This window comes from Ovis aries, chromosome 11, assembly GCF_016772045.2.
Source record: "Ovis aries strain OAR_USU_Benz2616 breed Rambouillet chromosome 11, ARS-UI_Ramb_v3.0, whole genome shotgun sequence".
Taxonomy (NCBI): domain Eukaryota; kingdom Metazoa; phylum Chordata; class Mammalia; order Artiodactyla; family Bovidae; genus Ovis; species Ovis aries.
Genome location: NC_056064.1, coordinates 7626764 through 7653870, shown reverse-complemented (window position 1 = coordinate 7653870; position 27107 = coordinate 7626764). Strand labels below are relative to the sequence as shown.

Genomic DNA, 27107 nt, shown 5'->3' with positions numbered 1-27107 from the left:
TTGCACTCCCAAGAGGCCCCCGCCCCACGCCCCCTCCTCAGGCTTGGCAGGTGACTGTCAGCTCGCCGCCTAGAAGGCTCAGAACAGCCCCAATGAAAGGCGGACTGGGGGTGTAGACACACCTAATTTTAGCCTGTCACTTACAGCCCCACTTGCTGAACTGGCAGCCGCACCCAGCACAGCTGCTGGAGCAGAGACAAGTGGTGAACTGGGAAGAAACTGATGTTGGCTCAGCAAGGGGAGTCCATGGGGCGGGGGAGGGGACAGGCCAGCCGGTCCCCAAGGTCTCGGTGGCCTGTGCCTGGTGTAGGTCCTGGTGGAGCCCAACTGGTCATAGCTGGTCCACACACAACCAAGCGGCCCCTCTGATGAAGGGCCCCTGGGCACCAAGGTCCCAGGCCCAGGCACTCAGGCGGGGGCCTTCAGCCGAGCAGAACTACAGAGTCCCCACTTGCCCTTTTCCCGGTCAGGGCCGGGAAGAGTGGGCGACAGGAGGAGGGCCCCTCCCTCTGCTGAGGCCTGACTCGCGCACCGCTGAAGGCTCTCAGGGCTCCCGGTGGGTCTTCAGTTCTGAGAGGACACCCCCATTCAGGGTCTGCCAGGGGGCCCACAACCCAGGCACGGGTCAGACGGCTTCAGAAAAGTGGCTCTGGCTGAAGTATGGAAGACTCGACTGCCAGAAATAGGTCATTCCTGAGAGGCTACTAACTAGGCTGTCTTCCACATGGTTTCTCTAGGCCCTGGACATAATCCCCTACAGAGCGACCCCGGCCCTGCCTGCACAGAGGAAGCAGGCACTCCTCCGAGCTACGGCGAGGCGCCTCCCTCGACACTAGGGGCTTCACGCTGGGAAAACCACCCTTCTGGAGAGAAGTCTGCTTAGCAGACCTGGCCGATGCAGGCGTGGCTTGTACCCGGCCCCCAACTGCTGCCCGACCAAGCAGGATAGGCCTCCACCCTGATGACACTTAGAGGGGGCTCAGACCACACCGCGACTCCCACCAGCCCCCACCTGCTGTGCCCAGGCCCCACCCCTGCCCACCACCCCTCCTCTGCGGCCTAGACTCATCCCAGCAGCCGCCACTGCCAAACTGGGGTCCGCGTGATGAGGATGAGGGCCTCCTCTGTTTCCCAAAGATTTCCGTCCATTTTAAGATGCTTTAGAGTAACTTTCTAAAAGTAATTTAACGTTCCTGAAGTCGGGTGCATCTTATGGCCTCTGACTTTTCTACACTGGTGACTGGCAGCACTTTCCTATCACAGGCACACACGAAACAGCAGTGTCTCAATCAGTAACAGCACCTCACAGTGGCGACACGTGCAGCAGAGCAGCTGCTGGGAGCACTCAAGTCCCCAGCAAGGGCCCCATCCGTCCTGGGGCTGAAACGACAGGGAACGTCTCCAGGACAAGCAGGCTGGAGGCCCACGGAGGAACCCGCGGCCTCCTTCCGTGAGACGAGTGCAAACACCCCAGGGAAGCTGCAAAACCAGGGTCAGGAGCTGCTGACCTGTAAGTGAGCAGTCTGAACTGTCTACGCTGGGGTCAGCACTCGAAAAACCCATTGGACACTTCATTACCAAAGTGCCCCTTTCCCGGGGGTGGAACTGCAGCTGCACAGAAAGGAAATGGCTGAGGCTCTCTGCGAAGGAACAGGTGGCAGCAACAGGCAGGAAGGCGCGAGCCTCCCGCGAGGGTTCGAGGCTGTGGCCATCTCTGGGCACTGACCCCGAAAGAGCTTCTGGAGAAGGAAAGCAGGTGAAGACACGGGAACAAGCACATTATTAAAAGGAAATGATCCACTGAAAAAGCTCGCCCATTCTTGGTACTCAAGGGGATCAAAGCTGAAGGGGCCTCTCCGTCTTTAAAAAAGCTATGAGGAAGTTAGTGTGTAAAGACAGATCAGTATACTTGAGTTGGGTGAACCCAACTTTGAGCTGGTTCCTTCGGAAGGGCTGGGAAGGGTCCGTGGCTGCAGAACCAAGTTACCGCTCCCGTGGCTTTGGGGTTCGGGGCAGCACTCACTTCTCAGTTGCCCACCAGCTCCCCACTGCATCCCGACTTCTGCAAGCCGCTGGGACAGTGTGGAGGAGCGCCGCGGCTGCAGAGGCAGCAGCGGCGGACTAGCCCCTCTCCCAGCCGAGTGAGGGGACACCCCAGGCCCGCCTACCTCCCGAATGGTCTGCTTCCGCGTCCACAGTCCATCCGTCCTCGGTCCCCAAGTCCGACAGCTCCCCCTTCAGCACCCCATTGCTGACGGGCACAGTACTTTCAGGCAGCGGTGGGGTGGCGGCCTCGCCCCTGGGGCTGGGGGCAGTCTCCGGACAACAGTCTTCAAGCCCCGAGTTGCTGGCAGAATCTGAGTGCTGCCCGGAGGCGACAGCACTGTCCCCTCCAGGGACAGCCTGGCCGCCGTCAGACACGCAGGGGACACGGGTGGCCTCTTCCCCGGGGCCGCCTGCCTTGTCCAGGAACTCTCGGAGGGGGGCAGCCGGCGGAGGGCAGGGGGCCAGGGAGATGTGGTGTGCAGAGTTCTTTGGCTTCCTGTCCTTGGTGGGGCTGGACAGAGGGCTGCTCAGGCAGCTCACGTAGGTCTTTGGTGCTGGCAGGTCCCCTGCCGGAGGCTCTGCGGAGGGGACGGCCGTGTCCCCCAGACTCACGGGTGCCTCCGCCTCAGCCAGGGTGGGCTCCGAGGCCTCCAGGCCCAGGGGGGTTTTCTGGCTGGCGGGGGCACAGCTCTCCTCCTCCGGCCCCTGGGGCTGGGCGGCTGAGGCCTGACACACCCTGCCCGCAATCCTGCCCATGGTGGTGGCCAGCACCTCCTCAGTGGCCTCCAGGATCACTTTGGAGATGATCTGGAAGGCAGCCTGCTCGATCTTCTCGCTTCTGTCCCAGGTCTCCTCCCCGCCCTGCTCCTGGGGAAAGGCTCCATCCCAGGCTCGGCCCGCCTGGCCCCTCGGCGCCAGCGTCTCCTCCGGCACCGCCTCCGCCACAGCCTCATCCAGCGGGCAGCCCGGGCCCTTCTCTCCCGCTCCGGCCGCCCGGCCACTCTGTAACTCTAACTCGGGGGCTGGCTCCCAGGCCGCCGGCCCTTCCTCCAGCACGTTCTCTCCCAGCACCGCGTCCCCGGTGCCTTCGGCGCCCCCTGTCTCCCGGGCCTTCTCTCCGATGCACGGTTTTTCCACGGGGGCTGCAGGCTGGCCCTGGAGGCCCCGTCCCCCCGGCCGGCCCAGCACGGCCTCTCGCTTACACACTTCGACTGCCTCGTGGGGGAACGGAAGGCCCTTGGGAGCTGGCAGAGGACACTCCAGAGGGACAGCCTTGGCTTCGTCGCCCGCAAGGGCGAGCTCCACCTCCTTGCGCGCTCCCGGGCGGAGTCTCGTGTCCGCGGGGTTGGGAAGGCTGCCCGAGGACTCGGACCTCCGGCACGCCGGGTGTGCCCGCAACAGGGCCGGCGGCTCCGGCGAGGGCCTGCCGCTGCCGCACAGCTCCGTCTCGGGCGGCGGGCTGGCTACTCCAGGCCGCGCGTCTTCTGCTGCGAGCGCCTCCTGGGCCGCAGGGCCGGCCCGCAGCGCCACCGCACCGGCCTCCGCTGCTCTGTCGTGGCTGTCGAGGGGCTCTTTTTTACGGGAGAAAAACCACCACCAGCCGAGGAGCGCCAGCACTCCAGGCAGGGCCAGGGGGAAGAGTGAGCGGAACTGGATCGTCATCCTGGAGGCGTGGAGCAGTTACACCTGTGGGGAGAGGAGAGCAAGGGGGAGCCGTGAGAGCTGGTGAGGGCTCCTGATGGGACTCACTGCCCAGGAAGGCGCGGCCTTCCCTCCAGGCACACCCCGGCCTGTGACCCACGCGGGGGTGGTGGTGGAGGCACTGCCCCCGGCCTGCTGCCCGCTCATCCAGGCACACTCCCCTGAAACACACTGAGCCAGCTCCTGAAACCAGATCCTTTCCTGCATCACCTCTTGATGCCCAATTCTCCCTAGGTTCCCCCTGCCAAGGGACTAGCTGTTTTCATTCTCTAAACTCCCAGTAAACACTTCTATTCAGGTGGTATTGGAGCACTTTTAAATACCCATGGAAATCCACGTGGACATGTCCCGGGCAAGCATCCCCCAAATCACCAGCCAAGGAAAGAGTAGTTACGCCACAATTGAGTCAGAACAAAGGATGAGTGAGATTTTTCAAGGGATGGGGGGTGCCCCAAGGCGAGGGACCAGCAACACACACAGGGCTGTGGAAATCAAGTCGTTTGAGAGTCAAGCTGTTCCGCGGGTTCAATGCGGCTCTTGCACCCACTGCAGAGGCTGCGCTTTGTTCTGCGGTCAACAGAGAACCAGCTTTGGTTTGCAAGGAACACACACTCCCAAACTGTGCTTCTAGCTTATTACAGGAGCATGTCAAACGAAAGGAAGCTGAATACCTAGTCCGTCAGATCCAGGCCAAGAGGAATAAGAGCCCAGAAGAAGGCAGCAGACAAGAGACAGGAAACAGCTTTCTCCACCTGTAAGATGGGGACACGCTTTGTAAGGAACAGCTGGTGTAAGGCCAGGTGAGACATACATGAGATGCTGGTAAAGCAGGGTCAGCTCTCATGAGAGGTGCGTGACTGACGTGCTCTACAAGACACCTGCATGCACTGCCTCCCGACCAGCAAACTTTATTTTGTCTGCAAAAGTGACAATTCTTAGAACAAAAAATCCTCCACTGTTATGGTGAATTATTCCTTAATGTGGTTTGTGCTTTGTTGTGGATATAAGTGAATGCTTTAACAATTCTTTAATTGTTAAATTTGGACTAGTTTAATTTGGGCTTCCCCAGAGAGAGATGGGAATACCAGACCACCTGACCTGCCTCTTGAGAAACCTGTATGCAGGTCAGGAAGCAACAGTTAGAACTGGACATGGAACAACAGACTGGTTCCAAATAGGAACAGGAGTACGTCAAGGCTGTATATTGTCACCCTGCTTATTTAACTTCTATGCAGAGTACATCATGAGAAACGCTGGGCTGAAAGAAACACAAGCTGGAATCAAGATTGCTGGGAGAAATATCAATAACCTCAGATATGCAGATGACACCACCCTTATGGCATAAAATGAAGAGGAACTAAAAAGCCTCTTGATGAAAGTGAAAGTGGAGAGTGAAGAAGTTGGCTTAAAGCTCAACATTCAGAAAACGAAGATCATGGCATCCGATCCCATCACTTCACGGGAAATAGATGGGGAAAGAGTGGAAACAGTGTCAGATTTCATTTTTGGGGCTCCAATATCACTGCAGATGGTGACTGCAGCCATGAAATTAAAAGACGCTCACTCCTTGGAAGGAAAGTTATGACCAACCTAGATAGCATATTCAAAAGCAGAGACATTACTTTGCTGACTAAGGTCCGTCTAGTCAAGGCTATGGTTTTTCCTGTGGTCATGTATGGATGTGCGAGTTGGACTGTGAAGAAGGCTGAGCACCGAAGAACTGATGCTTTTGAACTGTGGTGTTGGAGAAGACTCTTGAGAGCCCCTTGGACTGCAAGGAGATCCAACCAGTCCATTCTGAAGGAGATCAGCCCTGGGATTTCTTTGGAAGGAATGATGCTAAAGCTGAAACTCCAGTACTTTGGCCACCTCATGCGAAGAGTTGACTCATTGGAAAAGACTCTGATGCTGGGAGGGATTGGGGGCAGGAGGAGAAGAGGACGACAGAGGATGAGATGGCTGGATGGCATCACGGACTCGATGGACGTGAGTCTGAGTGTACTCCGGGAGATGGTGATGGACAGGGAGGCCTGGCGTGCTGCGATTCATGGGGTCGCAAAGAGTTGGACACGACTGAGCAACTGAACTGAACTGGACTGAACTGGACTGAACTGAACTGAACTGGACTGAACTGGACTGAACTGAACTGAACTGCACTGAACCGTGCCTCAGCAGTTAAGAATCCACCTGAGAAGCAGGAGATGTGGGCTCACAATCCTTGGGACAGGAAGATCGCCTAGAGAAGGAAACGGCAACCCACTCCAGTATTCCTGTGTGGGAAATCCCAAGGACAAAGGAGCCTGGCAGGCTACAGTCCACAGGGTTACAAAGAGACAGACACAACTCAGTGACTAGACAACAACTAGCTGGATTTATCTACATCAGTGCACTCTGGAAATCCCAGAGCTTGCTCTGGCTTCCTAGGTGGTTTTAATGTTCAGCCAAGGCAAAGAAAGTTCAACCACTGCAAAAACAGGCCTGGAAACTTTGCTTCTCAAAGTGTAGTCTATGGACCAGAAGCACTGAGCATCACCTGAGAACCTGCTGCCCACCCCAGGCCCACTGAATCACACGCTGCCATTTAACAGGACCACCAAGGATTCCCCCGCACATGGCAGCCGGGGAAGGGCTCCAGGAAAGAGTGTTCTGCTCCGAAGGGAAGGGGCTGGGGACCGGTCATTTCCAGAAACCCCCGTGTCTCTAAAGAGAAGCCTCCTTGCTAATATTCAAAGACGAAGCACTGGGACTGGAAAACACGAAAGCGAAGCTGAGCAACGGCTGGGGCTCAGGAGACTGTCAATCCCTTCAGGCAGAGAGCTTCAGAGATGCCACCTTGGAGCTTCAGCTCCAAACACAACCTCACCAGATGCTTTCCCCTGCATCGCTTAATCCTCAACTACCTGGTTTGGAATACATATTACCATCCTAAAGGTCAAAACACCTCAAGGGGCTGAACTTGGGTCTATCCACATTAAATCCAGAACCCAAGGGTGTGCGCAAACAAGGCATCGTATAGAACAAGGAAAGAAGTCTGTACTTCTCTTAAAACTTAAAGATCCTACCCTATGATGCCCAAATCCCACACCCAGAATCTTTCCTTAAAAAAAAAAAAAAACACACAGGCAGACGTCCGTACGTATTAAGAATGTTCACTGGGAACTCAGGGTTGTTGCGGGGGGAAGGGTGGGAGGAAGGGATAGTTAGGGAGTTTGGGATCGACATATACACACTGCTCTATTTTAAATGGATAACCAACAAGGACCTCCTGTATAGCACATGGAATTCTGCTCAATGCTATATGGCAGCCTGGATGGGAGGGGCGTTTGGGAGAGAACGGATACATGTATATGAATGGCGGACTCTTCACAGTTGTTCAACTGAAACTATTACAACATTGCTTGTTAATCATCTATACTCCAATATAAAATAAAAGGTTATAAAAAAGAACGTTCACTGGGGTATCATTTGAAGCAAAACTCGGAGGAATGACTGCTAAATGTATTGCAGAACCCACGCATATGCCAGTTTTGGAGAAGGAAGCTGATCTCGTGGACTGACATGGGAAAATTGCCACGATACAGAAAACAAACGCTGCAGACCACTGTGCCTGTGTGACCACGTTCACATCATCTCAAGGAAGGCCTGGGGAAGAGCCACATCAGGCCTCTCGGTTGTGGAAGGGGGAGGTTTGTACATTGACCTTGCATCCTGCAAATCTTCCCAGACTTGTCTATTTATTTATCCTTATCTGTAAGTAGAGACAGTCTTCTTTCTTTCAGGAAGAGAATTTTAAACTTCTTTAACAGAGATTCTCCAACTTGGCTGCCTGTTGGTATCATTTGGGAAGCTTTAAAACCCCAAGGTGGCACCCAGATCAATTAAATCAGAATCTCAGGGTGAGACTTGGACGTCAGGTTTTGTTTTTTAATCAACCCAGGGGATTTCAATGTGCAGTCAAGTTGGGGAATCACTGTTCCCTAACAACCTGCGCACACCCCCCAAAAGGTGAGAGATTAAGGAGAATTGCTTTGTGTTCAATGTCTTTCACATAAAAAATTTAAAAAATGAAATTTAAGAAAGAAAACAGGTTAGGGGGGAAGGGGGTACTCAGGATAAGGCAGTCCGTCCCTGGCCTGTTATCAGATCAAGTCCCACCCAACAGATCGCATGCAACAAGAAGTGGGACTCTGGGGCTGGGGTATGAACCCAGGTTTTCTTCTCATCAGCAAATTCATATTCTACTTCTTCATTAATTCGGCAATCCCAAAGTTCATAGCTGTGATTCCCGTCATATTCTAGCCATTCTCTACTCCCAGGTAGGAGATTAAATGGAATGGGACGGAGAGGAAGAAAAAGAATCCTACATCTTAAAAAAAAAAAAAAAAAAGAATCCTACGTCTTAACAACTCAGAGTGGGCAGTCTCCTCACTTTACATACCAGGGGCCCAACTTTTACAGTCTTGAAAATTAGGGTATAAGTGGGGAGCTGCTATCCAAGATACAAACTGCTTCTCAAAACAGCTGGGAGAACCCACTCCCCACTCCCTTGGAACTGAAGCTGATGGCAGGGGTCTGCTCTCCTGCAGGCCCCGCCCCACTCCTGGATCAGATCTGTGCTACCATGAGGCAGAGGTCAGACACAGACCCCCGTCGAGCTTTGGTCCTGCACCCTGGACACGCACACCACAACCCGCCCCGTGCCAGGCCTCCCCTGCCGCCTCCCCATTCTGCTCCTTCCTGGTGCAGACTGGGGCCACGACAGGCGCCACGTGCCTGCTACTCTGTCCTTCAGGGACACCACTGCCACCTGCCCACCTCACCCTCCAGCCCAGCTGGGTCCGCACACACTGCGGCCCAAGCTCCCAGCCAGAGTCACCACCTATAGCCCCACCCAGCCCAAGAGGCCACTCAGTTAATGACAGCTCAGGAAACACTTTCTACGTTGCCAAGCCAGACTCAGAGAAGGCGGGAAACGCTGCTCCCGTGAAGCAACGCTACCCGCCCCACAGGACCGGGGATGTCCCAGCGGAGCCCCAGCGCCCACCACTCACCCGGGCCCTCGAGCCAAGGAGCCACGGCTTCCATGTGAGCAGCAGCACCTGGCCCTGCACTGCCCCGTCCCCTGCAGGAACCGCTCCCGGCTCCTGAGTTCAGAGCGAGCAGACCCCCAGACAGGAGCGGGGCGCAGAGCAGCTAGGGCACTGGGACCAGGGCCAGCAGCCCGTGGGCCAGCAGCCACTCCACCCAAAGGCAGCGCGCTCAGGAGGCAAGTGGGTCTCACCAAGGGCACGGCGGCCTGGGGCACCTCACAGGGAGCCCCACTTCCCACAAGTCAAGAACTGTCCCTCACTTCCTTGGCTCTTCAGTTTGGAAGGGCCCTACCTGAGCTAATGTCACTTGGATGGACTTGTGAATCAGTGAGGTGCCGATTTTCCCTGCTTCACAAGGCCTGACAGGCCCGGACAGGTGGTGTAGGAAGCGCCAGCCTCTCCTGAACACCGGCCACCTGCACACGGACACACACGCACACAGATACAGACACGCTCCGCAGCCTCCGCCGGCCCACCGCTACCTTCCTTCTCTGGGCCCTGGCTCTGTGCATGTGTGACTTGCTGTTTTAACCTGAACCTTTGAGGATACAAGTGGCATTTAGCACTGTAGGTCTAGCGGCCTTCACACTCACTCACTGGGAAGGCAGGTTCCTCCCCTAGGGCCTCCTATCCGGGAAGCCAAGGACACTGCCTCCCCTTGGAAACAGCCTCACAGAAGAATGCAGAAGGGACCTTAACACTGGTGGGGAGGACGGTCTGGCTATTTTGAATCTGGTGGAACTGAATAGCTGCCTGTTTATTTTTAGCAGGTCCATTTGCTAGGGAATAGATGCAGGCTGGCTGGCTTCCCAGTGGTCACACAGAGCCCAAGGCGGGCACGTGCCACAGCCCAAGACTGCAGCGTTCACTTGGACTCCCCAGGATCTGCAGAGAAGGCAATGGCACCCCACTCCAGTACTCCTGCCTGGACAAGCCTGTGGATGGAGGAGCCTGGTAGGCTGTGGTCCATGGGGTCGCTAGGAGTTGGACACGACTGAGCGCCTTCACTTTCACTTTTTACTTTCATGCATTGGAGAAAGAAATGGCAAGCCACTCCGGTGTTCTTGCCTGGAGAATCCCAGGGAAGGCGGAGCCTGGTGGGTTGCTGTCTATGGGGTCGCAGAGTCAGACACGACTGAAGCGACTTAGCAGCAGCAGCAGCCCTAGGATCTAAAGAGAGTTCTTCCTTCTCCCAGAGGCACCTGCAGCTTCTCACAAGAGCTTGCTGCTGCTGCTAAGTCACTTCAGTGGTGTCCGACCCTGTGCGACCCCATAGCCGGCAGCCCACCAGCTCCTCTGTCCCTGGGATTCTCCAGGCAAGAATACTGGAGCGGATTGTCATTTCCTTCTCCAATGCATGCATGCATGTTAAATCGCTTCAGTCGTGTCTGACTCTGTGCGACCCTATGGACAGCAGCCCACCAGACTCCTCCGTCCACAGGTTTCTCTAGGCAAGAATACTGGAGTGAGTTGCCATTTCCTTCTCCACAGAAGAGCTTACCCCTGGAGAAATACTGGTCTCACCCCCAAGCCTGATGACCAGTCCAGTCACTGCAGTCGAGAGCCTTCTGCTAAATAAGAAGGCAAATTTCCAGATTTATTAAACAAGAAAACAAGTGTTGGTCCCAGTAACTAAGTCAACTTGGCTGCGGTTATTGTTAGAAAGAGTGGCATGTGATTCATGATGGGGTGGGGCGGGGGAACTGATCGTAACGCAAGAGCCGAGGGAACACCGAGAGACAAGTCCAGTGTGGGCTTGGGCCTGGATCCACTCCTGGGTTCTGAATGGACTGTCCTACACTCTCCAGGTGGAAATCAGAACGTTTCTTCCCTTATTCCAGCATGATGTGTTACAGTCCTGGGGGGTTCACCAACAGGGGGCGTTAGACACCCCACCTCTAGAGTGTCCAGCACATCAAACCCTGGCTAAGGAGCTTCTCCTCTTAAGGGGTCCCTTCCAAGGACAGGAAATAGCTACATGACCCAGCACTTGCTGCCACCACCTTCACAGAACAGCAGGCTGCTGGCTGGGCCAACATCACCCCCACCGTCCCGCCCCCTCACCACCCTCCGCCCTGGGGAAAGGTCACACACAGAGGTCTTTGTATAGGACTACCAGGGTGTCTCTGGATTTGTACAGGACGCACTTACCCAATTACTCACCAGGCTGAGGTTATGCACATACATTTAAACCATGCAAATAAAAACTTCCTGTCACCAGAAGCTCACAATGCCAACAGAAGACTCTGGGTGTCTCTCACACACAGAACTGCACCAAGCTGAGCCCACTTCAGAAGTAGCAAAGAGAACTCCCCCCAGGAGGCTGTCTCAAAGAAGGCCAGGATCTCCTTAGGTTGTAATGGGGCTAACAAGAGAAACAGCTTCTAAACCAACACATGCTGGGGGGTGAAGGGGGCAGCAGAGAGGAGAAGAAAGAGTCGGGAGCCAGAGCCAAAAGCTGGCGGGGGAGGACACCTCTGTGACCTCTGCTGTGAGGACAAGGCAGGCAGGAAGAAGTTGTGGCAGCTGAGACTCAGCCAAAGCACAGCAGGTGGCAAGACCCAAGGCCTGGGCCACCCCCGAGGGGCAATCGCAGGCTAGGACTGGAGGCCACTTAGTCACAAGGGGCTCCTGAGCACCGCAAATGGGACCAGAGCAACAGAGGAACTGAACCTTAAATTTAATGTCAACTTAAACCCAAACAGCTGCGTGCAGCGAGTGGCGACCCAGCGTCCCGAGCACAGATGCGGTGCTAGAGGGCGTCCTCAGGGGCCTGAAGGAGACAACAAGGGCCGGATCAACGCCGCGACGGCCAGCGCCTACCTCGCCGGGCAGAGGGTGATCCTGCCCCTGAGGGTGGGGGATGATGGTGCGCTGGGCCGCGGACCCTCAGCAGCATGACTGAGGCCCTGCAATCAGAGTGCCGCGGCCATCCTCAGGCAGGTGGTCTCGCCCAGCCCGTGCTCACAGGGTTGTTACCTTCATCCTTAGGGGGCCTGGCTGGGCTGACTCGTGTCGGCACCCTAGAGATTCCACACTAGCTCACAGAGAGGCTGCCTCCACACCCTCCATTGTGATGGTCCAGCGCAGCCGCAGGCAGCCAGCACGGCCAGCCCACCACACTGCCCACCTTGGCGGGACCCGCGGTCCCACAAGTCACAGGGCGCTTCCCGGCTGCCCTCCAGGAGACTGGAGCCTTCTCCCAGTAATGTCTGGGTGAGAGGATCTGCTCAGGGAAGCCTTCTCCTGCTGAAGCAGAAACTTAGGATCTGGTACCAGAGCTCCAGTAAGAAGTCAGCAAAACATCCCATCTGGACATGGTCTCAAATCAAGACCTCCTCCTCCTCCTCCAGCTCAATTCAAAATTAAACTTTCAGTTTGCAAAACTTCAGAAACCCACGCAAGGAACACCCCAAATGCCCCCACCCCTCTGACTAAACCCACAACCATCTAGCGTCACTCAGCTTCAGGTGATAAAATCAGCATCTCCTACAAAAACCTTCCCACTGCATCCCTGAACAACGATGTCACACCCATCCTGCCCCTCATCCCTGGCTTCTGGCAACCTTCTTGCTTTACCAGTGAATTCTGACAGATCTCTGAGGACGGCGACAGATCAGGTGCCAGGGCAGTGCCCCCAGGCACGCGGAGCTCCCACCCATGACCCAGAACGCAAGACTGCCCCAAGATACGCAGGTGCGCGGGGACAGCAAGCTCACCCGAAAGCCAGGAAGGACGGCTCACGCCCGCAAGAGGGAGCAGAAAAGATGCTGAGAGGCAACAGTCGCACAGAGGGCTAAGACACTGACTTCCCAAACGGCAGACAGTGCGACAGGACCAACTCAGAAATGACCCAAGTGCATAAGGTAATTTCTACTCAACAAAAAATTCATTAGTGCCAACAAGGTACAAAGTTCAGCGGGGCACAGACGTGAACCAGACAGAAACACGGCCCTCTTCCTAGCCTTTAGGTTTCTTCAGGGGAAAATCCCCCAGTGACCTCTTCCTCAGTTGGTCTGGTACTGCCACTGGCCAATTGACAAGTTCAGCTCGAGAGGTGGGGGGGTGGATCTGGCCACCACATGTCCCAAACTTGACTGTCCCGGGGTACGGGAAGCCATGAGCACGAACGGCAGCACTGAGACAGTCAAGCAGGGCGGGGTGCCCGTTCAGCACGCAGACTTTCATGCCCGCCACTACCCGGTACCCAAATCTGGACCCCCTCTCATTTCAACTACTCCGAGAGTGAAGCCGGTCTGAAGCCGGTGGACTGATAGAAGAGATCCGAGGGCCTGGCTTTCTCTGCCGTCTTTCCACCAACCCTGTGCCTTCAGCCGCACAGCCCCAACTCCTGCCTTCAAAGGGGCTTGTCCTTGTGCTCAGAGCAGCTTGCTTCTGGATGGCTGCCCACCTTCACACGTGTCCTCACCAAGACAAGGAGTAAAACCAGAAAGGAGGGGAAGGAAGCAACACAAGAGAAGGGGAGGAGGAGGTTCCAGGACGCAGGGGCCCGGGGATGCTGAGCACGCGGTGTGCATGAGAGCTTCCCACCAGCAGACTGCTGTGGCCAAGGCCCAGGGGAGAGCCAGAGGCTGGAGAGATTCAAAGAGCACCAACCTACAGAAACACAGGAAATCAACTAGGGGAAGAGGAGGAAGGGAGAAGACCAGAGAGGAAACTCGGAGAAGCAAGAACTCTGCAGCCACGGCAATATAAATACCACAACCCTGTAACGTGACCAAATGCTGAGCTGCCCCTCTACTGAGACGATGAGGGCGGGAAATGGTTAGGAATGGGCCAAGTCCATATCTTCCAGAGTAGAAAAACAAAACAGACAACACTTTGTAAAAGGAAGGAAGGGAAAAAAAGCAAGCAGTACACTGCTTAGAAACAGAGCCAGCCCTCCTTACCCATGGACTCAGAACCTGAGGACAGACCCTACAGGGCCGTGAACGTGCGCGGGTTTGGATCTGCGGAGGTCTGGACCCGACTCCCAGGAGACCCAGAGACTGCTGTGCAGAAGTACTCGGGAGGGAGGCCAGCCCCCTCCAGAAGGGGTCAGGTCAGATGGGCGAGCACGCTGGGCAAAGGGCTGTTCTTTCAGACCTCAGCAGAGTCAAGTCGACTCTTTCTACAAGTAACCCTACGATAAAAAAATGGATACATTCCTAAGTGTTGACTACAGCGGATGTTCTATCACCATACAACTTTTACCTATGTGATAAATATGTATTAGCGCTAATCCATCTATGTGCAAACTTAGACTGCTTTATTTTCAAATACTAACTGATAGCAACCTCGCTTCAAGAAATCCCCAACTGCCCCCTGACACACAGCAACAATCAGAAAGAGAACATGCTTACTGAGGGCAAGCTAGCCTCAGGCAGCAGAACCCCTCAGAGCCAGCAGTTTAACAAAGATTAAATACCCACAGGGAGCCAGGTTCCACTGCAGATGGGGGAGCCCTCAGGGAGCAAAGATGGAGGGAGGGGTAGGGAGTCACATTTCAAGTAACAAGATAACACTGCAGAGATGTGGGAAAGCGTGTAAGAAACCCACAGCCTCTCAACAAGTTCAGAGCGCCGAGGCCTGGGCATCCCCCGGGCAATGGATTAGCCACTCTCCTGTGCATCCTTACTGTCACCCTGCTTATGAAACTTCTATGCAGAGCACATCATGAGAAACACTGGGCTGGAAGAAGCACAAGCTGGAATCAAGACTGCCGGGAGGAATATCAATAACCTCAGATATGCAGATGACGCCACCCTTATGGCAGAAAGTGAAGAACTAAAGAGCCTCTTGATGAAACTGAAAGAGGAGAGTGAAAAAGTTGGCTTAAAGCTCAACATTCAGAAAACGAAGAGCATGGCATCTGGTCCCATCACTTCATGGCAAATAGATGGGGAAACAGGGGCTGACTTTGTTTTTTTTTGAACTCCAAAATCACTGCAGATGGTGATTGCAGCCATGAAATTAAAAGATGCTTACTCCCTGGAAGGAAAGTTACGACCAACCTAGACAGCATATTAAAAAGCAGACATGACTTTGCCAACAAAGGTCCATCTAGTCAAGGCTATGGTTTTTCCAGTGATCACATATGGATGTGAGAGTTGGACCGTGAAGAAAGCTGAGTGCTGAAGAATTGATGCTTTTGAACTGTGGTGTTGGAGAAGACTCTTGAGAGTCCTTGGACTGTAAGGAGATCCAACCAGTCCATTCTAAAGGAAATCAGTCTGAACATTCACTGCAACAACTGATGCTGAAGCTGAAACTGCAATACTTTGGCCATCTGATGCAAAGAGCTGACTCATTTGAAAAGACCCTGATGCTGAGAAAGATTGAGGGCAGGAGGAGAAGGGGACGACAGAGGATGAGACGGCTGGATGGCATCACCGACTCAATGGACATGGGTTTTGGTGGACTCAGGGAGTTGGTGATGGTCAGGGAGGCCTGGCATGCTGCAGTCCATGGGGTCACAAAGAGTCAGACATGATTGAGTGACTGAACTGAACTGCATCCTGAACGGAACCAGCTAGGAGAGCTGAGAAAAGTGTTGAATAGTTTAAACGAGGAGCCAGGGCTGAGGCAAGCCGGATAAAGCCTACCCCGGAGAGGGGGAGCTTTAGCTCTAGAGAGCATGGTCAGAGAAGGTCTCTGCAGAAGTGGCAGCAGCGTGACTGGCAAGGAGTAGCTCTGCCAAGACCTGAGAGGATGGGAAAGGAGGGGGAGAAGCCAGGCCAGAGTCCTGCGGCAGTCACAAGCCTGGCTGACTCAAGAGCCAGCCAGAAGCGGAGGGCAGGGCAGGACTGCGGGCCGCTGCCTGAGGAGCTGTTCCTGGCACCGCTGGGCAGACACCGAGCTAAAGGCTAAGGTCCTGGGGGAACAGGCTCACCCAACTCCCTCCAGAGAGGGCACCCCAAGAGCCACGGGACTGCAGGTTCTTAATAAACAGAAGCCGACTGCAGAATCCACTCCAGGACAGAGCGCCTCTGCGGCTGGTAGCACAGCAGGGACGCGCAGGGTGTGACAAGAGGTTCCCTCAGCAAATTCATCTGCCAGGAAGCCCCGGGGGCACACCCCTCATTGCCCTTGGGGAACTGGAGCTAAGCTCTTACCCTCAGCCCTTCACACCTTCAAACGAATCTGTCAGAATAAGGGGGCCCAGACCCCCTCTGCAGAGGGGGGCTGGGGACAGAGGGCAGCGACGGACAGACAGACACAGGCACAGACAGACACACACATACACGCAGCCCCACAGAAGCCCTTGCCACTTTTTTCAATCAGACTTTGCGAAAACAATCTTGCTCTCCAGCCAACAAAAACCATAGGCAAGAGAGGACCTTATATGGCCCGAGGCTTCCTTAATCAGAGACAGGGAGAGGGGCTGGACGGCAGCTCCGAGTCAGGGGAGAAGGAACGAGGGAGCAGCAGGGTGAGGGAGGAGGGCGATGAGGGACAGCCCCCTTCTTCCTCTCGTGTGGGCCTCAGTGACCCCCAGGAAGAACTCCCCGGGAACGGCACGCGTCCCCCTTCTCTCGTGGTTTTCTTCTGGCTTAAGCCAGAGGGTGCCAGCTTCCAGGCTGCGGTTTAGTGGCCAGTCCTCAGGCTGGGTGACTTCCCGTGGAAACAGAACCCAGGCACTGGGTCATCCTTCCCCAGGATGGCAGTCCTGACCTACAAGCTCAGAGGGCTGCCTCGGTCACATGTCTGCCTGCCCAGGAGACAGGGCTGGGTCCCTGCCACAGGTCCCGATAGAAGCGGCAGCCCCGGGGACCTCAGGAGTGGCCACCCCCACCCCCACAGCCCCCCCACGGTCTCTAGGGGGCTTTCTTCTCCTTCCTCCCTGATTAAGAGGCGGCGGCTCTGGCGCTAGGACCTGCCCCACACTGAAGCCGCATGCACTTGGCCCTCCTAAAGGAACCGCCTGCTAAAAATAGCACGACAGCACATGCCTGGCCAGGCGGCCGCACCAAAACCAAAGGACAAAGCGAGGAGGCTATGCTCAGGCCCAGCCCATGCAGCTCTGGGCAAGCCACTCCTTTCTCTTTGGAGAGACAGGAAGGGGGAGGTGAGTGGGGTGGAAATCCACAGGGTGGAGGATGGGGGTGGAAACCTGTCCTCCAAGCCAAGGCTGGAGGGAAGTGATGGGGGCAGCCTGGGCCAGAGGGCTGGGCAGCCTCCTCCAACAGGGACCAAGCTGCTCTGGGCTGCAGCCTGCTGAGGGCCAGGGGACCGTCCTGTGACCCTGTGCGAGGTCTGACAGACCACACTATTATTAGCCAAGGACTGAGTGGCTTCACGACGGCCTTTTCAGCCAGGTGACTGAACTAAGCCATAGAGTCTTCAGAGCAGTTTACCAGGCCCTAAGGCAGGGCCACCTCGCTTAGGAGGCTGTCTCCTCTTAGTCACTGCCATTATTGTACAGCTTGAAGGCACTGGATGGTTGCATAATTCTGATGATAAAAACACTGGAAATACAAGGGCATTAAAGATCCTTAACTCCCGTTTCCCATACAATAACACTGAAAGAAATGAGATACAAATACCTCCCTCCTAGGGCTGAATGAGGCTGGAATGATCTAACAGTCTGACTCAGTTTGTGGGATAAATAAATTTACATTTTAAAAGCCTGGTTTCACTTTCTGGATGAGGATGGAAGGGTAACAACAGGGCAGTTAATAAGAAAGCGCCTGAAAGGGCCCGACCCAGCCCAGCCCTGTGTCCTGGAATCAGCTTCCTTTTCGCAGGGCCTTGGCTTCCACATACACAAAACTAGAAATTCTTAACTTCATAGGGTTGAGAGAGAATAAAAAGGGAATAATGTGCAAAAACCCTTCTAAGTTATCAGGTATACAGCAAATGCTCAATAAATGCCGTATCAATCTTCTACTGTCAGGCTCCAAGAGAAGAGTTCACATTATATGCCAAAGGCCAGTCTAGCAGGGTTCAAACTAAGCACACCCAGGACTAGATGAGGGGCATATGGAAACAAAGCCCACTCCCCAGAGCCAGACCCACACCAAGACTTGGGGATCCCCACTGGGAACCAACTCTCCCGAAGCCTTCGGTAAAGAGAGGCTTCCCACCGCTGAGACGGCTGCACGGACAGAATGAAAATAACACTTGTCTGTAAGGTGTGCGCAACCTGGCTTAGAAAGGCCCACGCTGGGACCCTGTAAAAGCCACCAGGCGACTAAAGGACCAAACAGCAGTCGTGCTGACAGGATGGCCAAGGCCAATGACACAGGCCTTGGAGGAGCAGCGAGGACCTTACGATGATGAAGAGTCTCTCAAGCCAAGATGGCTTTCCAAACGCTTAGCACCCCGCCTTCACTTCTCACTCCCATCGCCAGACCCCTTGCTACACGCCTCTCTCAAACTGTCTCATAACTGATCACTGCCCTCGAAACTGGCAGACCGGAACTTGCATCTGAACATGCCATGGAGAGAGCTGATAAATAACTTGTCACCAAAGATGTTGGGTTTGCAGAATATAGAAGAGTAAGGCCAAACATGTGATGCTTTACAAAGCGAGACAATGACGCTTTTAGAGTTGGGCAAAGAACTAAGACCAGTGCTGTCCAACAGAACTTTCTGTGGCGATGAAAACGTTCCTGACCTGCACTGTCCAGTACCGCAGCCCTGGGCCACATGAAGCCACGTGAGCAGGTGGAATGTGGCTAATGTCACCAAGGAGCCAATTCTTAAATTTTCCTTAATGCTGTGAAAAGCTTGAATTTAACTAGCCACCCATAACTAGTAGCTGTCTATAGGACAAGGCAGCTCTACACCCTCAGCCCTAAGGATGGATTCAGGAAAAAATAAAACCATTTAATACAGTAGCACCTGAGAGCTAAGTGAACTTCAAATCCACTTAAAACAGTGGACTGACTTTTTTTTAGTTTTCGGCTTGTACTATCCTGGCATCCCTGGCCCAAACATACCCCACCCTGCAGGCAACTCCGCCTCCCAGCAGCTGTAAGGGGCAGACTAACTCCAGGGCTCCCAGAAGCTCGATCTGAAGGCATTTTACGCTAACTTCATTTCCCCAGCTGCAGAAACGGAGACCTGCCCGAACTCCAGCCAGGTTTCAGCCTTGAAAGCTGTAGAGACCTCAACCTCCACTCCACCCTGCCACCCCCAATCAAGACTCCTGTTAGCTAAACCCTCAGGGATGAAACAAGCCCTCAGCACTGCTCAGCTTTACTTCCCGAACTTTCCTGGGGCCCTGTTCCGTTCCCAAGTGCATGGGCCTCAGTGAGGACCAGCTAAGCGGAGGCAGCCAGCCTGTACTGCCAGATGGGGACAGCAAGTTTTAGCATCAACTTCTGCAAACTTATCAAACTGAGCTGTAGAAACATTCAGATGGCAAGAATTGAACAGAACAAAGACCACTTAGAACCATACAGGAGAGGAAAAGGACATCCTGAAAGGTCCTTAAGACTAAAAGCAGTCCTCAGAATGCTGAACCGTCACACACACTCTTTTTACTGCAAGAATCTGCTTAGGAAGCAACAGACAGAAAAGGTGAAAACCCCATGGACTTGACGACCCCTTGTTCTCCTCGCAAAAGCCCTCCAGAGGACTGAGTGTAAGTCCAAACCCAAACTTAGTCAGTTTCTCTATCCTTCAATTTGTATTTTTATTTGCCACTGAAACAATCCCGAAAGACCTCCAGCTTCACCCTCCTCAACTGTACTCAGAAGTGTGAGGATTAAAGGATTAGGGAGGCACCTGCTTGTAACTCACCTCACAGAGTAACTATCAAGGAAAAGGCGTCCCCTAAATTTTAGCTTGTCTCCACAAGTGACTTCTCCAGCCCCTCTGTCCTACCCAAAGCACTGTGCTTCTTCTGCACTGCCCAAGTTTAAAATTAGGTACGAGGGCCAGCTGGTTTGCTCAGTGAGAACGCCACACACAATCAGTACTTGATGTTAATAATCAAAGGTGAAATCTGCGTGAGGCATTACACCAGAAAGGGATGTAGATGAAAAGACGTGCCCTAGGAATGAAGCTCTGGGATTAAAATACATCCCACACAGATTAGCAACTCAAATAGTATGAGACAATTTCAAGGAGCTAAGAGGCCCATAAGGACCAACCTCCTCCCCAGAGGAGAGAAACTCCCTAGATAGCAGAGTGAAGGCATTAACTCACACCCAAACTTCCCCACCAGAGCACAACAGTCCACACTGCAGAGAAGACCCCTCATTCAAGACTCACAGGGAAGATTAGGAAGGAAGCACTTGGGGAGAATGGGATGGAAAGCACCAGCTCACCAGGCACGTGGCTTGAGCCAGGAGGCTGGCAGGCAATGTGTAGGAAGCCAATTTTTCCTCCTTCCAACCAAGTTTCCAGGTGAGAGGTTGGGGAATAGAGACCTTTTATTAATATTCAAGTCACTTAACAGATTCAAGAGAAACAAAGTCAGTCTCAGAGACTCTTTAGAAGGAGGGAAAAAAAAATTATGTGTGAGTACCCAACACGTGCCAGGCACAGCGCCGCGCCCCACAAATATTATCTCAATTTGTTTTGAGAATGAAAGACTGAAAAGCTTAAACTAGCCTACACCCACAAACGATGATTTTGACCTGGCCTGGGTTCAACGCCCAAGAATAATTTGCATTACTAGGCAGAATAAATTACTTTAAAATATTGACGCTGAGCAACCTTACACTGGAGATATATCTCCTTGGCACCTGAGCAGTCACTTTCAACAGACATCCTCACTGACACCATGCAGTGGCCAAGTACTTCCTAGAAACAGATAGTCAAGGCAGAACAGATAGTCAAACAAAGAGCTAGACAGTAGACCAGTCTCACTCACAGGCTGGGAGGGGATCAGTTATCTGCGACTTCAGGGGGCCATCACCTGAAAATTCGTGTGACAATAGAGCCTATTTAATTCAGACAGGCACCAAGGCTTCAAAGATTTGCATACCTGTAGGATCCAGAGAACCTACTATAGCCCAAGGCTATTCTTCAACGAAACACACACCCAGGAATTATCACCCAGAACCCATAAAGGAAGTTCAGAAGTTAAAGAGGAAAGGTTCAACACAAGTCAAAAAAAGCTCCCCCAAGACTACTTCACTTGTCTCCAGTGCTAAGAATGTCTTAAATCATCAGCAGGTGAATCCCTTGAACTTCAAGAACAGAGGAATTTGACAGACGGGCACATCATGCTCCCCTCTCTGCACTTCAAAGATGCTCTGTACCTTTAAGAGCAAAGGGGATGGGCAGTGAATGCTAAGAGCTCAAACTTCTAACTAGAATTTAGAAGAAAATTATTTGGGAAGGACTTAGTTTCAAGAATATGGCAGCAAGGTAAGGTTACTAGTTCCCAGAATTGACAGCTTTTTGTGAATGGCGTTTCTTGATCAATAATTTCGACAAAGGAGGTGGGGGTACTGGAGAGCAAACCAACCAACAGATATGACTGTACCGAGTGTCCAGCAACCCAGATTAACCTACAGGAGATACATTTAAACACCAGACAGCCTGTACTTCCCCAGGGGAAAGACAGCTAGTTCAACCTCAGGGCTCTGCCCATACACCCGACACGGCTTGAGAGGCCTCCTCTGACACCTGGAGTTATGTACACCGGGCTGGTGTTAGCTGAGGACGAGGGGGCAAGCAGACGCCCGCCAACCTCGTCATCTCCGCGGGAAAGGGGGACCGCGAAACGCGCGGTCTTCCCAGCCAGTCGACTGGGCACCACCTGCCACCAACAGCTCCTGTCCTTCTCTGGGCCTCCTCCGCGCGTGGGAAATAGGAGCGAGCGTACCCAAGGTGGCACAAAACAGGAGAGCTGGTGAAAGCTCGCCCCCGAGGCATCCAGACCAAAGCCTGCCCACGCACACTGGGACCTGTGACCCCGAAACCAGCGTACTCCCGCCGGGCCGAGCGGGGCGCGAGGTCAGCGGGCGCCCGGGACGGCACGCCTCCGCCTCCCCGGACACCCTGTAAGGGGGCTGGGAGAGACTGTCCTCGAGAGAGACACCAAGCCTTCGATCCCGGGACCCTAAACCTTCCTCCTCCCGTAACAGGGTTCCAAGCACAGCCGATCTCCGAGCTCAGCCTCGCGGTCCCGCAGACCGAGACCCCGTGCCCTGAGTTTGCCGCGTGCCGCTCCCAGGGGCTGGGCTGCCCGCTCGGGTGTGCCACCGCGGGGCCTCGGGGCGGCGAAACCCGGGGCACGACGGGGGAGCCCAGAAGTTGGGGGAGCTCTCCGAAGTGGCCAGCTCAGCTCCAACCCCGGAGGAGGCGGGGGAAGGGCGCCCGCGGGCCTTCGGACACTCCCGCGCCCTTGTGAGCACCTGGCCCTGCCCGCCGCCGCCGCCTCTCCCGGCGCAGGCCGGGCGCACGCGACCTTTGAAAGGGAAACGCGCGCGAGGCCGGGCGACCTTGGGTGGGACGCACTGGCGTCCGCGCCCCGGGCGGGTGTGAGCCGCAGCTCGGGGAAAGTTAAGCCGCGGAGAGGCGCACGGAGCGCCGCGCCCGCGATTCCCGCCCCCCCCGGGACGGGGACGCGCGCGCGGGGCCCGCGAGGCTGCCGAGGGCGGCCGCGGCGCCCACCAGAGGCGCGCCAGGAGGGGCCCGGCGGGGCGCGCGGGCGGCGGGAAGGAGCGGGCCTGCCTGACAGGCGGCGCCGGCCCGGGCGCCTGAGCGCCGCCCCGACGGCGCCCCCGCAGGTGCTCCCCGGTTCACCGGCGGCCCCCACTCACCGCTCCTCGGCCCCCGTCAGGGTGCAGAGTCCTCGCGCCGCCGCCGCCCCCCGGCCCCCGGCCCCCGCCGCTCCCGCGCGGCCCCTCAGCGCAGCGCCCCGGCCGCTCCCCCACGTGCTCGGCCAGGCCGGGGGAACACAGACACATTAAATACCGAGGACGCGCGGCGACGTGCCCGCGGCGCGACGCAGGCCCCGCCCCCCGCCCTCGTGCCCCGACGCCGGCCCGCCGCCCCTGCGCGTGCGCGCCGCTCCCGGCCGCGCCAGAGGGGGCGCGGTCTAGAGCGCTCCGCCGCCGCCCGCCGCCCGCCGCCCGTCGCCGCCGCCGGGCGCTGCCCGTGCTCTCGCGAGATGAGCTGTCGTCTCGGTGGGGCTCGGGAGACAGGCCGCGCTGGATGCTCTGGGACGCTTCTCGCGCGTTTCCGTCGGTGAAGCTCCGAGCTCTGCGCGCCTTCGCCCGCCTTGGCCGCGGGCGGTCTCCGGGGCTGGTGAGACCGGGAGGCCCCTGGACCAGGCAGAGGGGCCGCTGATGGGCAGCGCTTCCCTCGCCTTCACTTAAATAGATGTATTGTGTGATTCATCATTGCATTGTACGTGATTTGGTGATATTTAATAATTGCACGGTAATTGCATAATGGGAGTGCCTGTCACAACTCAAATGTCACTCTTGCCCCTTTTCACAATTTCGTGATGTCGAAGTGACACACTTTGCTCTAAAGACGGTTGGGATTTGGAATAATTCTTGCCAAGAGAAAACTTAGGAAAATAAATTGCGCCCCCCCCCCAACTCCCCGTACAGGTGGACAGGGTCGGGTTCCCGCTGGCCAGGGAGGTGAGGACAGGAAGTGAAAAAAGATCATGTTAAGAACTATTACTTATGAACATGCTTAATCCTCCCTAGTTTTCAAATGCAAATTTAAATGATGAGATAATATTTGCCTATTGAGTTGTAAGTCTAAATTCATATATATATGTAAATATGAATCCCAATTGTATGATGTTATTAGGGACAGGAGGGAAACAATTAGGAAAGAAGTAATAAGAGACCTATTTTAATTTCTGTGGTTCAAAAAGGCCTGAGGTGAAATTTAAACTGAAACCTGCCTGATGAGAAGGAGCGCATCTAGCAAATTGGACTTAAGAGTTGGATTGGGAAGTATTCCTGCAGAGGCAGCTACATTGCCTGTGTGGCAGGAAACAGTGTCTGACGAGCTAGATTGGTGTGAATGGACTGCAGTGAGGAGGGGAGAGTGCTGGAAAAGTTTGGAGGACTCTCAAGGGAAGGGTCTTTTTGGGGGGTGAGGGAACTGGGTCAGTTTATAAACCATAATAAAGCTTTGATTTTGTTTTAGTGTTCAGCTCCCGGGCATGCTTCTATTCTACCCCAGTGCCTTTGCACTAGTTATTCCCGCCCACTGGAATATTCTGCAGAATTCAACTCTCACCTCTTTCACCTCCTACCAAGTCTGTGAATCCCTCCTTGGAGACCCTGTTTAATAACTGTAAACAGACACAGGCAATTCCCTGTCCCTTCACACCTTATTTATTTTTCTTCACGGCATTTACCACAATCTACATACTATTTCTTTTCCTGAATGGAGGCATTGTTGAGAGTAGAGCGCAGAGAGGGCACTCAGTAAAAATGTTTAGTGAATGAATGGGAAGCCATAAAGAGGATGAAGTAGAGAGTGACACTATCATTTCTGCTTTGAAATGGGAGTTGCGGAAAGGACAGGCTAGAGCAGGGGGTCCCCAACCTCCAGGCTGCAGAGGTACCTCCTTTCGGATCAGCGGTGGCATTAGATCAGAAATAAAGTGCACAATAAATGTAACGCACTTGAATCATCCTGGAACCAAGGCCGCCCGACCCCGCCAGTTTGTGGAAAAGCACTCTTCCACGAAAACAGCCCTGGGTGCCAAAAAAGTTGGGGACCGATGGACTAGAAGAAGACTGGCACAGAAAAAGTGAGAGTAGTTGGGAGGCTGGTACAGAGGTTCAGATGGAAAATGATGTGGCCCGAGGCAAGAGCCACGGCAGTGAACCAGAAGAGAGACGCTTTGGACGCAAGGTAGATTTCAGAAGTGGTAGCGACAAGGCTGGCTCATGTCATGGACGGTAAAGAAGAGGGAGCCAGTCCTCCTCTCGCCTGGGTTATGGGTGTGAAGTGGGTGCAACTGACCCAGCTGGGGGCAGAGAATCATTCATTTCCTTTCGGGCCCATTAAGTCTAAGGAGAGAAGCTGTGGTTGCACCAATGGAAAGTTCTGGTCCAACAGACAGGTAGATTTTTATCACTGTAAATTATAAAAGTGGCCCTCTGGTTTTCTACATCTCGTACACTTTCATGAATGTTTTTTGTTTGACTCAGCTTTCAGTTCTGGGTCTTTGTTGTGAAGTTTCTAAGCCTGTCCTAAAACTGAGTGAGGGCTTGATACCTAACCGTGGGGAATTTCATCAAAGCATCCTCAGACATGCTTTCATCAAAAGCAGTCCAGTGGCTGAGACTTGTCTAAGACTCTGCACTTCCAATGCAGGGGCATGGGTTCAGGCTCTGGTTGGGAACTTAAGTCCCACATGCAGCTCAGCTCTGCCAAGCAAACAACCAAAAACCAAAACCAGCATCTTGTGAGACTCTTGTTAAACATTAGTCAATTGTCTTTTCCCGGCAACCTCTCCAACGTCAAGAGCATTTATTTAAGAAATGCCTGCCTTTCCTACTGGAAGTGTCTACAGAGAGAACTTTTTCAGTGCTAACAAATATGAAAGTGAAAGTGAAGTCGCTCAGTCGTGCCTGACTCTTTGTGACCCCGTGAACTGCAGGCTTCTCCGTCCATGGGATTCTCCAGGCAAGAATACTGGAATGGGTTACCATTTCCTTCTCCAGGGGAATATGAGAAATGCTTGCCTTTCCTACTGGAAGCGTCTACAGAGAGAACTTTTTCAGTGCTAACAAACATGAACTGTCTCCTTTACGGGTAATACAGTGAAGGAGTGGCTTTCCTCCTTCAGTCTAACTGCATGAACAAGTAAACTAACCTCTCTGGCTCTTCATTCTGCTCCCTGTTCCTGTAACTACAGAGCATTTGATTCTGCCCTGGACGGTGTGTGTCTGCAGGAAAGAATAAATTATTTCCTTCCAGAGAAGTCAGTGGAAAGATGTGGCGGGTAAAAACACTGACGGCTGATACTTAAATGAGCACTTAATGCCCAGCACTGTGCCCAGCACCTTATTCTAACCTCCCCCATCCTCATTCGCACAGAAGTAGAGACAGTTTGTTTTTTTTTTAAACTGGAGGATCATTTCTTTACAATGTTGTATTGGTTTCTGCCATGCAACAGTGAATCAGCCAGAAGTATGTACCTGTGTCCCCTCTCTCTAGAAACTTCCTGCCATCCCCCACCCCTTCTCACCCCTCTAGGTTGACGCAGAACACCAGGTTGAGCTTCCTGTGTCACACAGCAGCTTTCCACTAGCTGCTTGTTTTACATATGGTGATATATTTGTTTCAGTGCGACTCACTCAATTCATCCTGCCCACTCCGTCCCCTGCTAAGTACCCAAGTCTGTCCTCCAGGTCTGCATCTGTATCCCTGCCCCGCAAATCGGCTCATCAGTACCATTTTTCTAGGTTCTGTGTATATATGTGTTAATATATGATATGTGTGTTTCTCTCTCTGACTTACTTCATTCTATATAACAGCCTCTAGGTTCATCTACCTTACTGGAACTGCCTCAAACTCATTCTTTTTTATGGCTGAATGATATTTCATTGTATATATGCACCACAGCTTCTTTATCCATTCCTCTGTTGATGGACATCTAGCTTGCTTCCATGACCTGGATATTGTACATAGTGCTTCAGTGAACTCTGGGATACCTGTGTCTTTTTGAACTATGGTTTTCTCAGGGTAGTAGTGGGATTGTTGGGTTATATGGTAGTTTTATTCCTAGTTTTTTAAGCAATCTCCAAACTGTCTTCTACAGTGGCTGTATCAATCTACATTCCCACCAACGGTGCAAGAGTGTCCCCTTTCCTCCACATCCTCTCCAGCATTTATTGTTTGTAGACATTTTGATGATGGCCATTCTGACCAGAGTGACGTGATACCTCATTGTAGTTTTGATTTGCATTTCTCTAATAATGAGTGATGTTGAGCATTTTTTCATGCGTTTATGGGCCATCTGTATGAGACACAAAATTTTTAACCTGAGAAATCTGACTCGGAACCCATGGATTAACCAGTTCACGATACTAGAAGCAGATTTAGGAGTCCAGAAAGCAGTTTTATGCAGGAACGTGTCTGCTGTGATGAAGTCCTCCCCAGTGATGAAGTCCTAACCCCCAGTACCTCGGAATGAGACTTTATTTGGAAATAGAGCCGCTGCAGATATAATCAGTTGAGCTGAGGTGGTATTGGAGTAGATTGGACCCCTAATGCAAAATGATTGGTGTCTTTATAAGAAGATGGCCTTGTGAAGACAGGGAAACGGGGAATATCCTGTGATGCCGGTGGATTGGATTTATGCATCTGTGAGCCACCAAA

The 27107-nt window shown here is 53.8% G+C and overlaps 1 protein-coding gene across 6 annotated transcripts in view; it reads right to left on the bottom strand.

Moving 5' to 3' along the window:
- Nucleotides 1–22751, bottom strand: part of AKAP1 (A-kinase anchoring protein 1) — a 35017-nt gene extending 12266 nt beyond the window's left edge. For 2 of the 6 annotated variants that reach the window (XM_060395106.1, XM_042255250.2), the window contains exons 1-3: nucleotides 22565–22684; nucleotides 2169–3732; nucleotides 1509–1739 (exon numbers count right to left, since the gene is read on the bottom strand). In XM_060395106.1, the coding sequence (XP_060251089.1) occupies nucleotides 1509–1739; nucleotides 2169–3708 (1771 nt within the window). In that variant the 5' untranslated portion in view covers nucleotides 3709–3732; nucleotides 22565–22684. Of the gene's footprint in view, nucleotides 1–1508; nucleotides 1740–2168; nucleotides 3733–4418; nucleotides 5558–22564; nucleotides 22685–22718 lie in introns of those variants that run through there. The other 4 variants (XM_060395109.1, XM_027975390.3, XM_060395108.1 and 1 more) reach the window with 3 other exon arrangements.
- Nucleotides 22752–27107: the final 4356 nt, after the last annotated feature.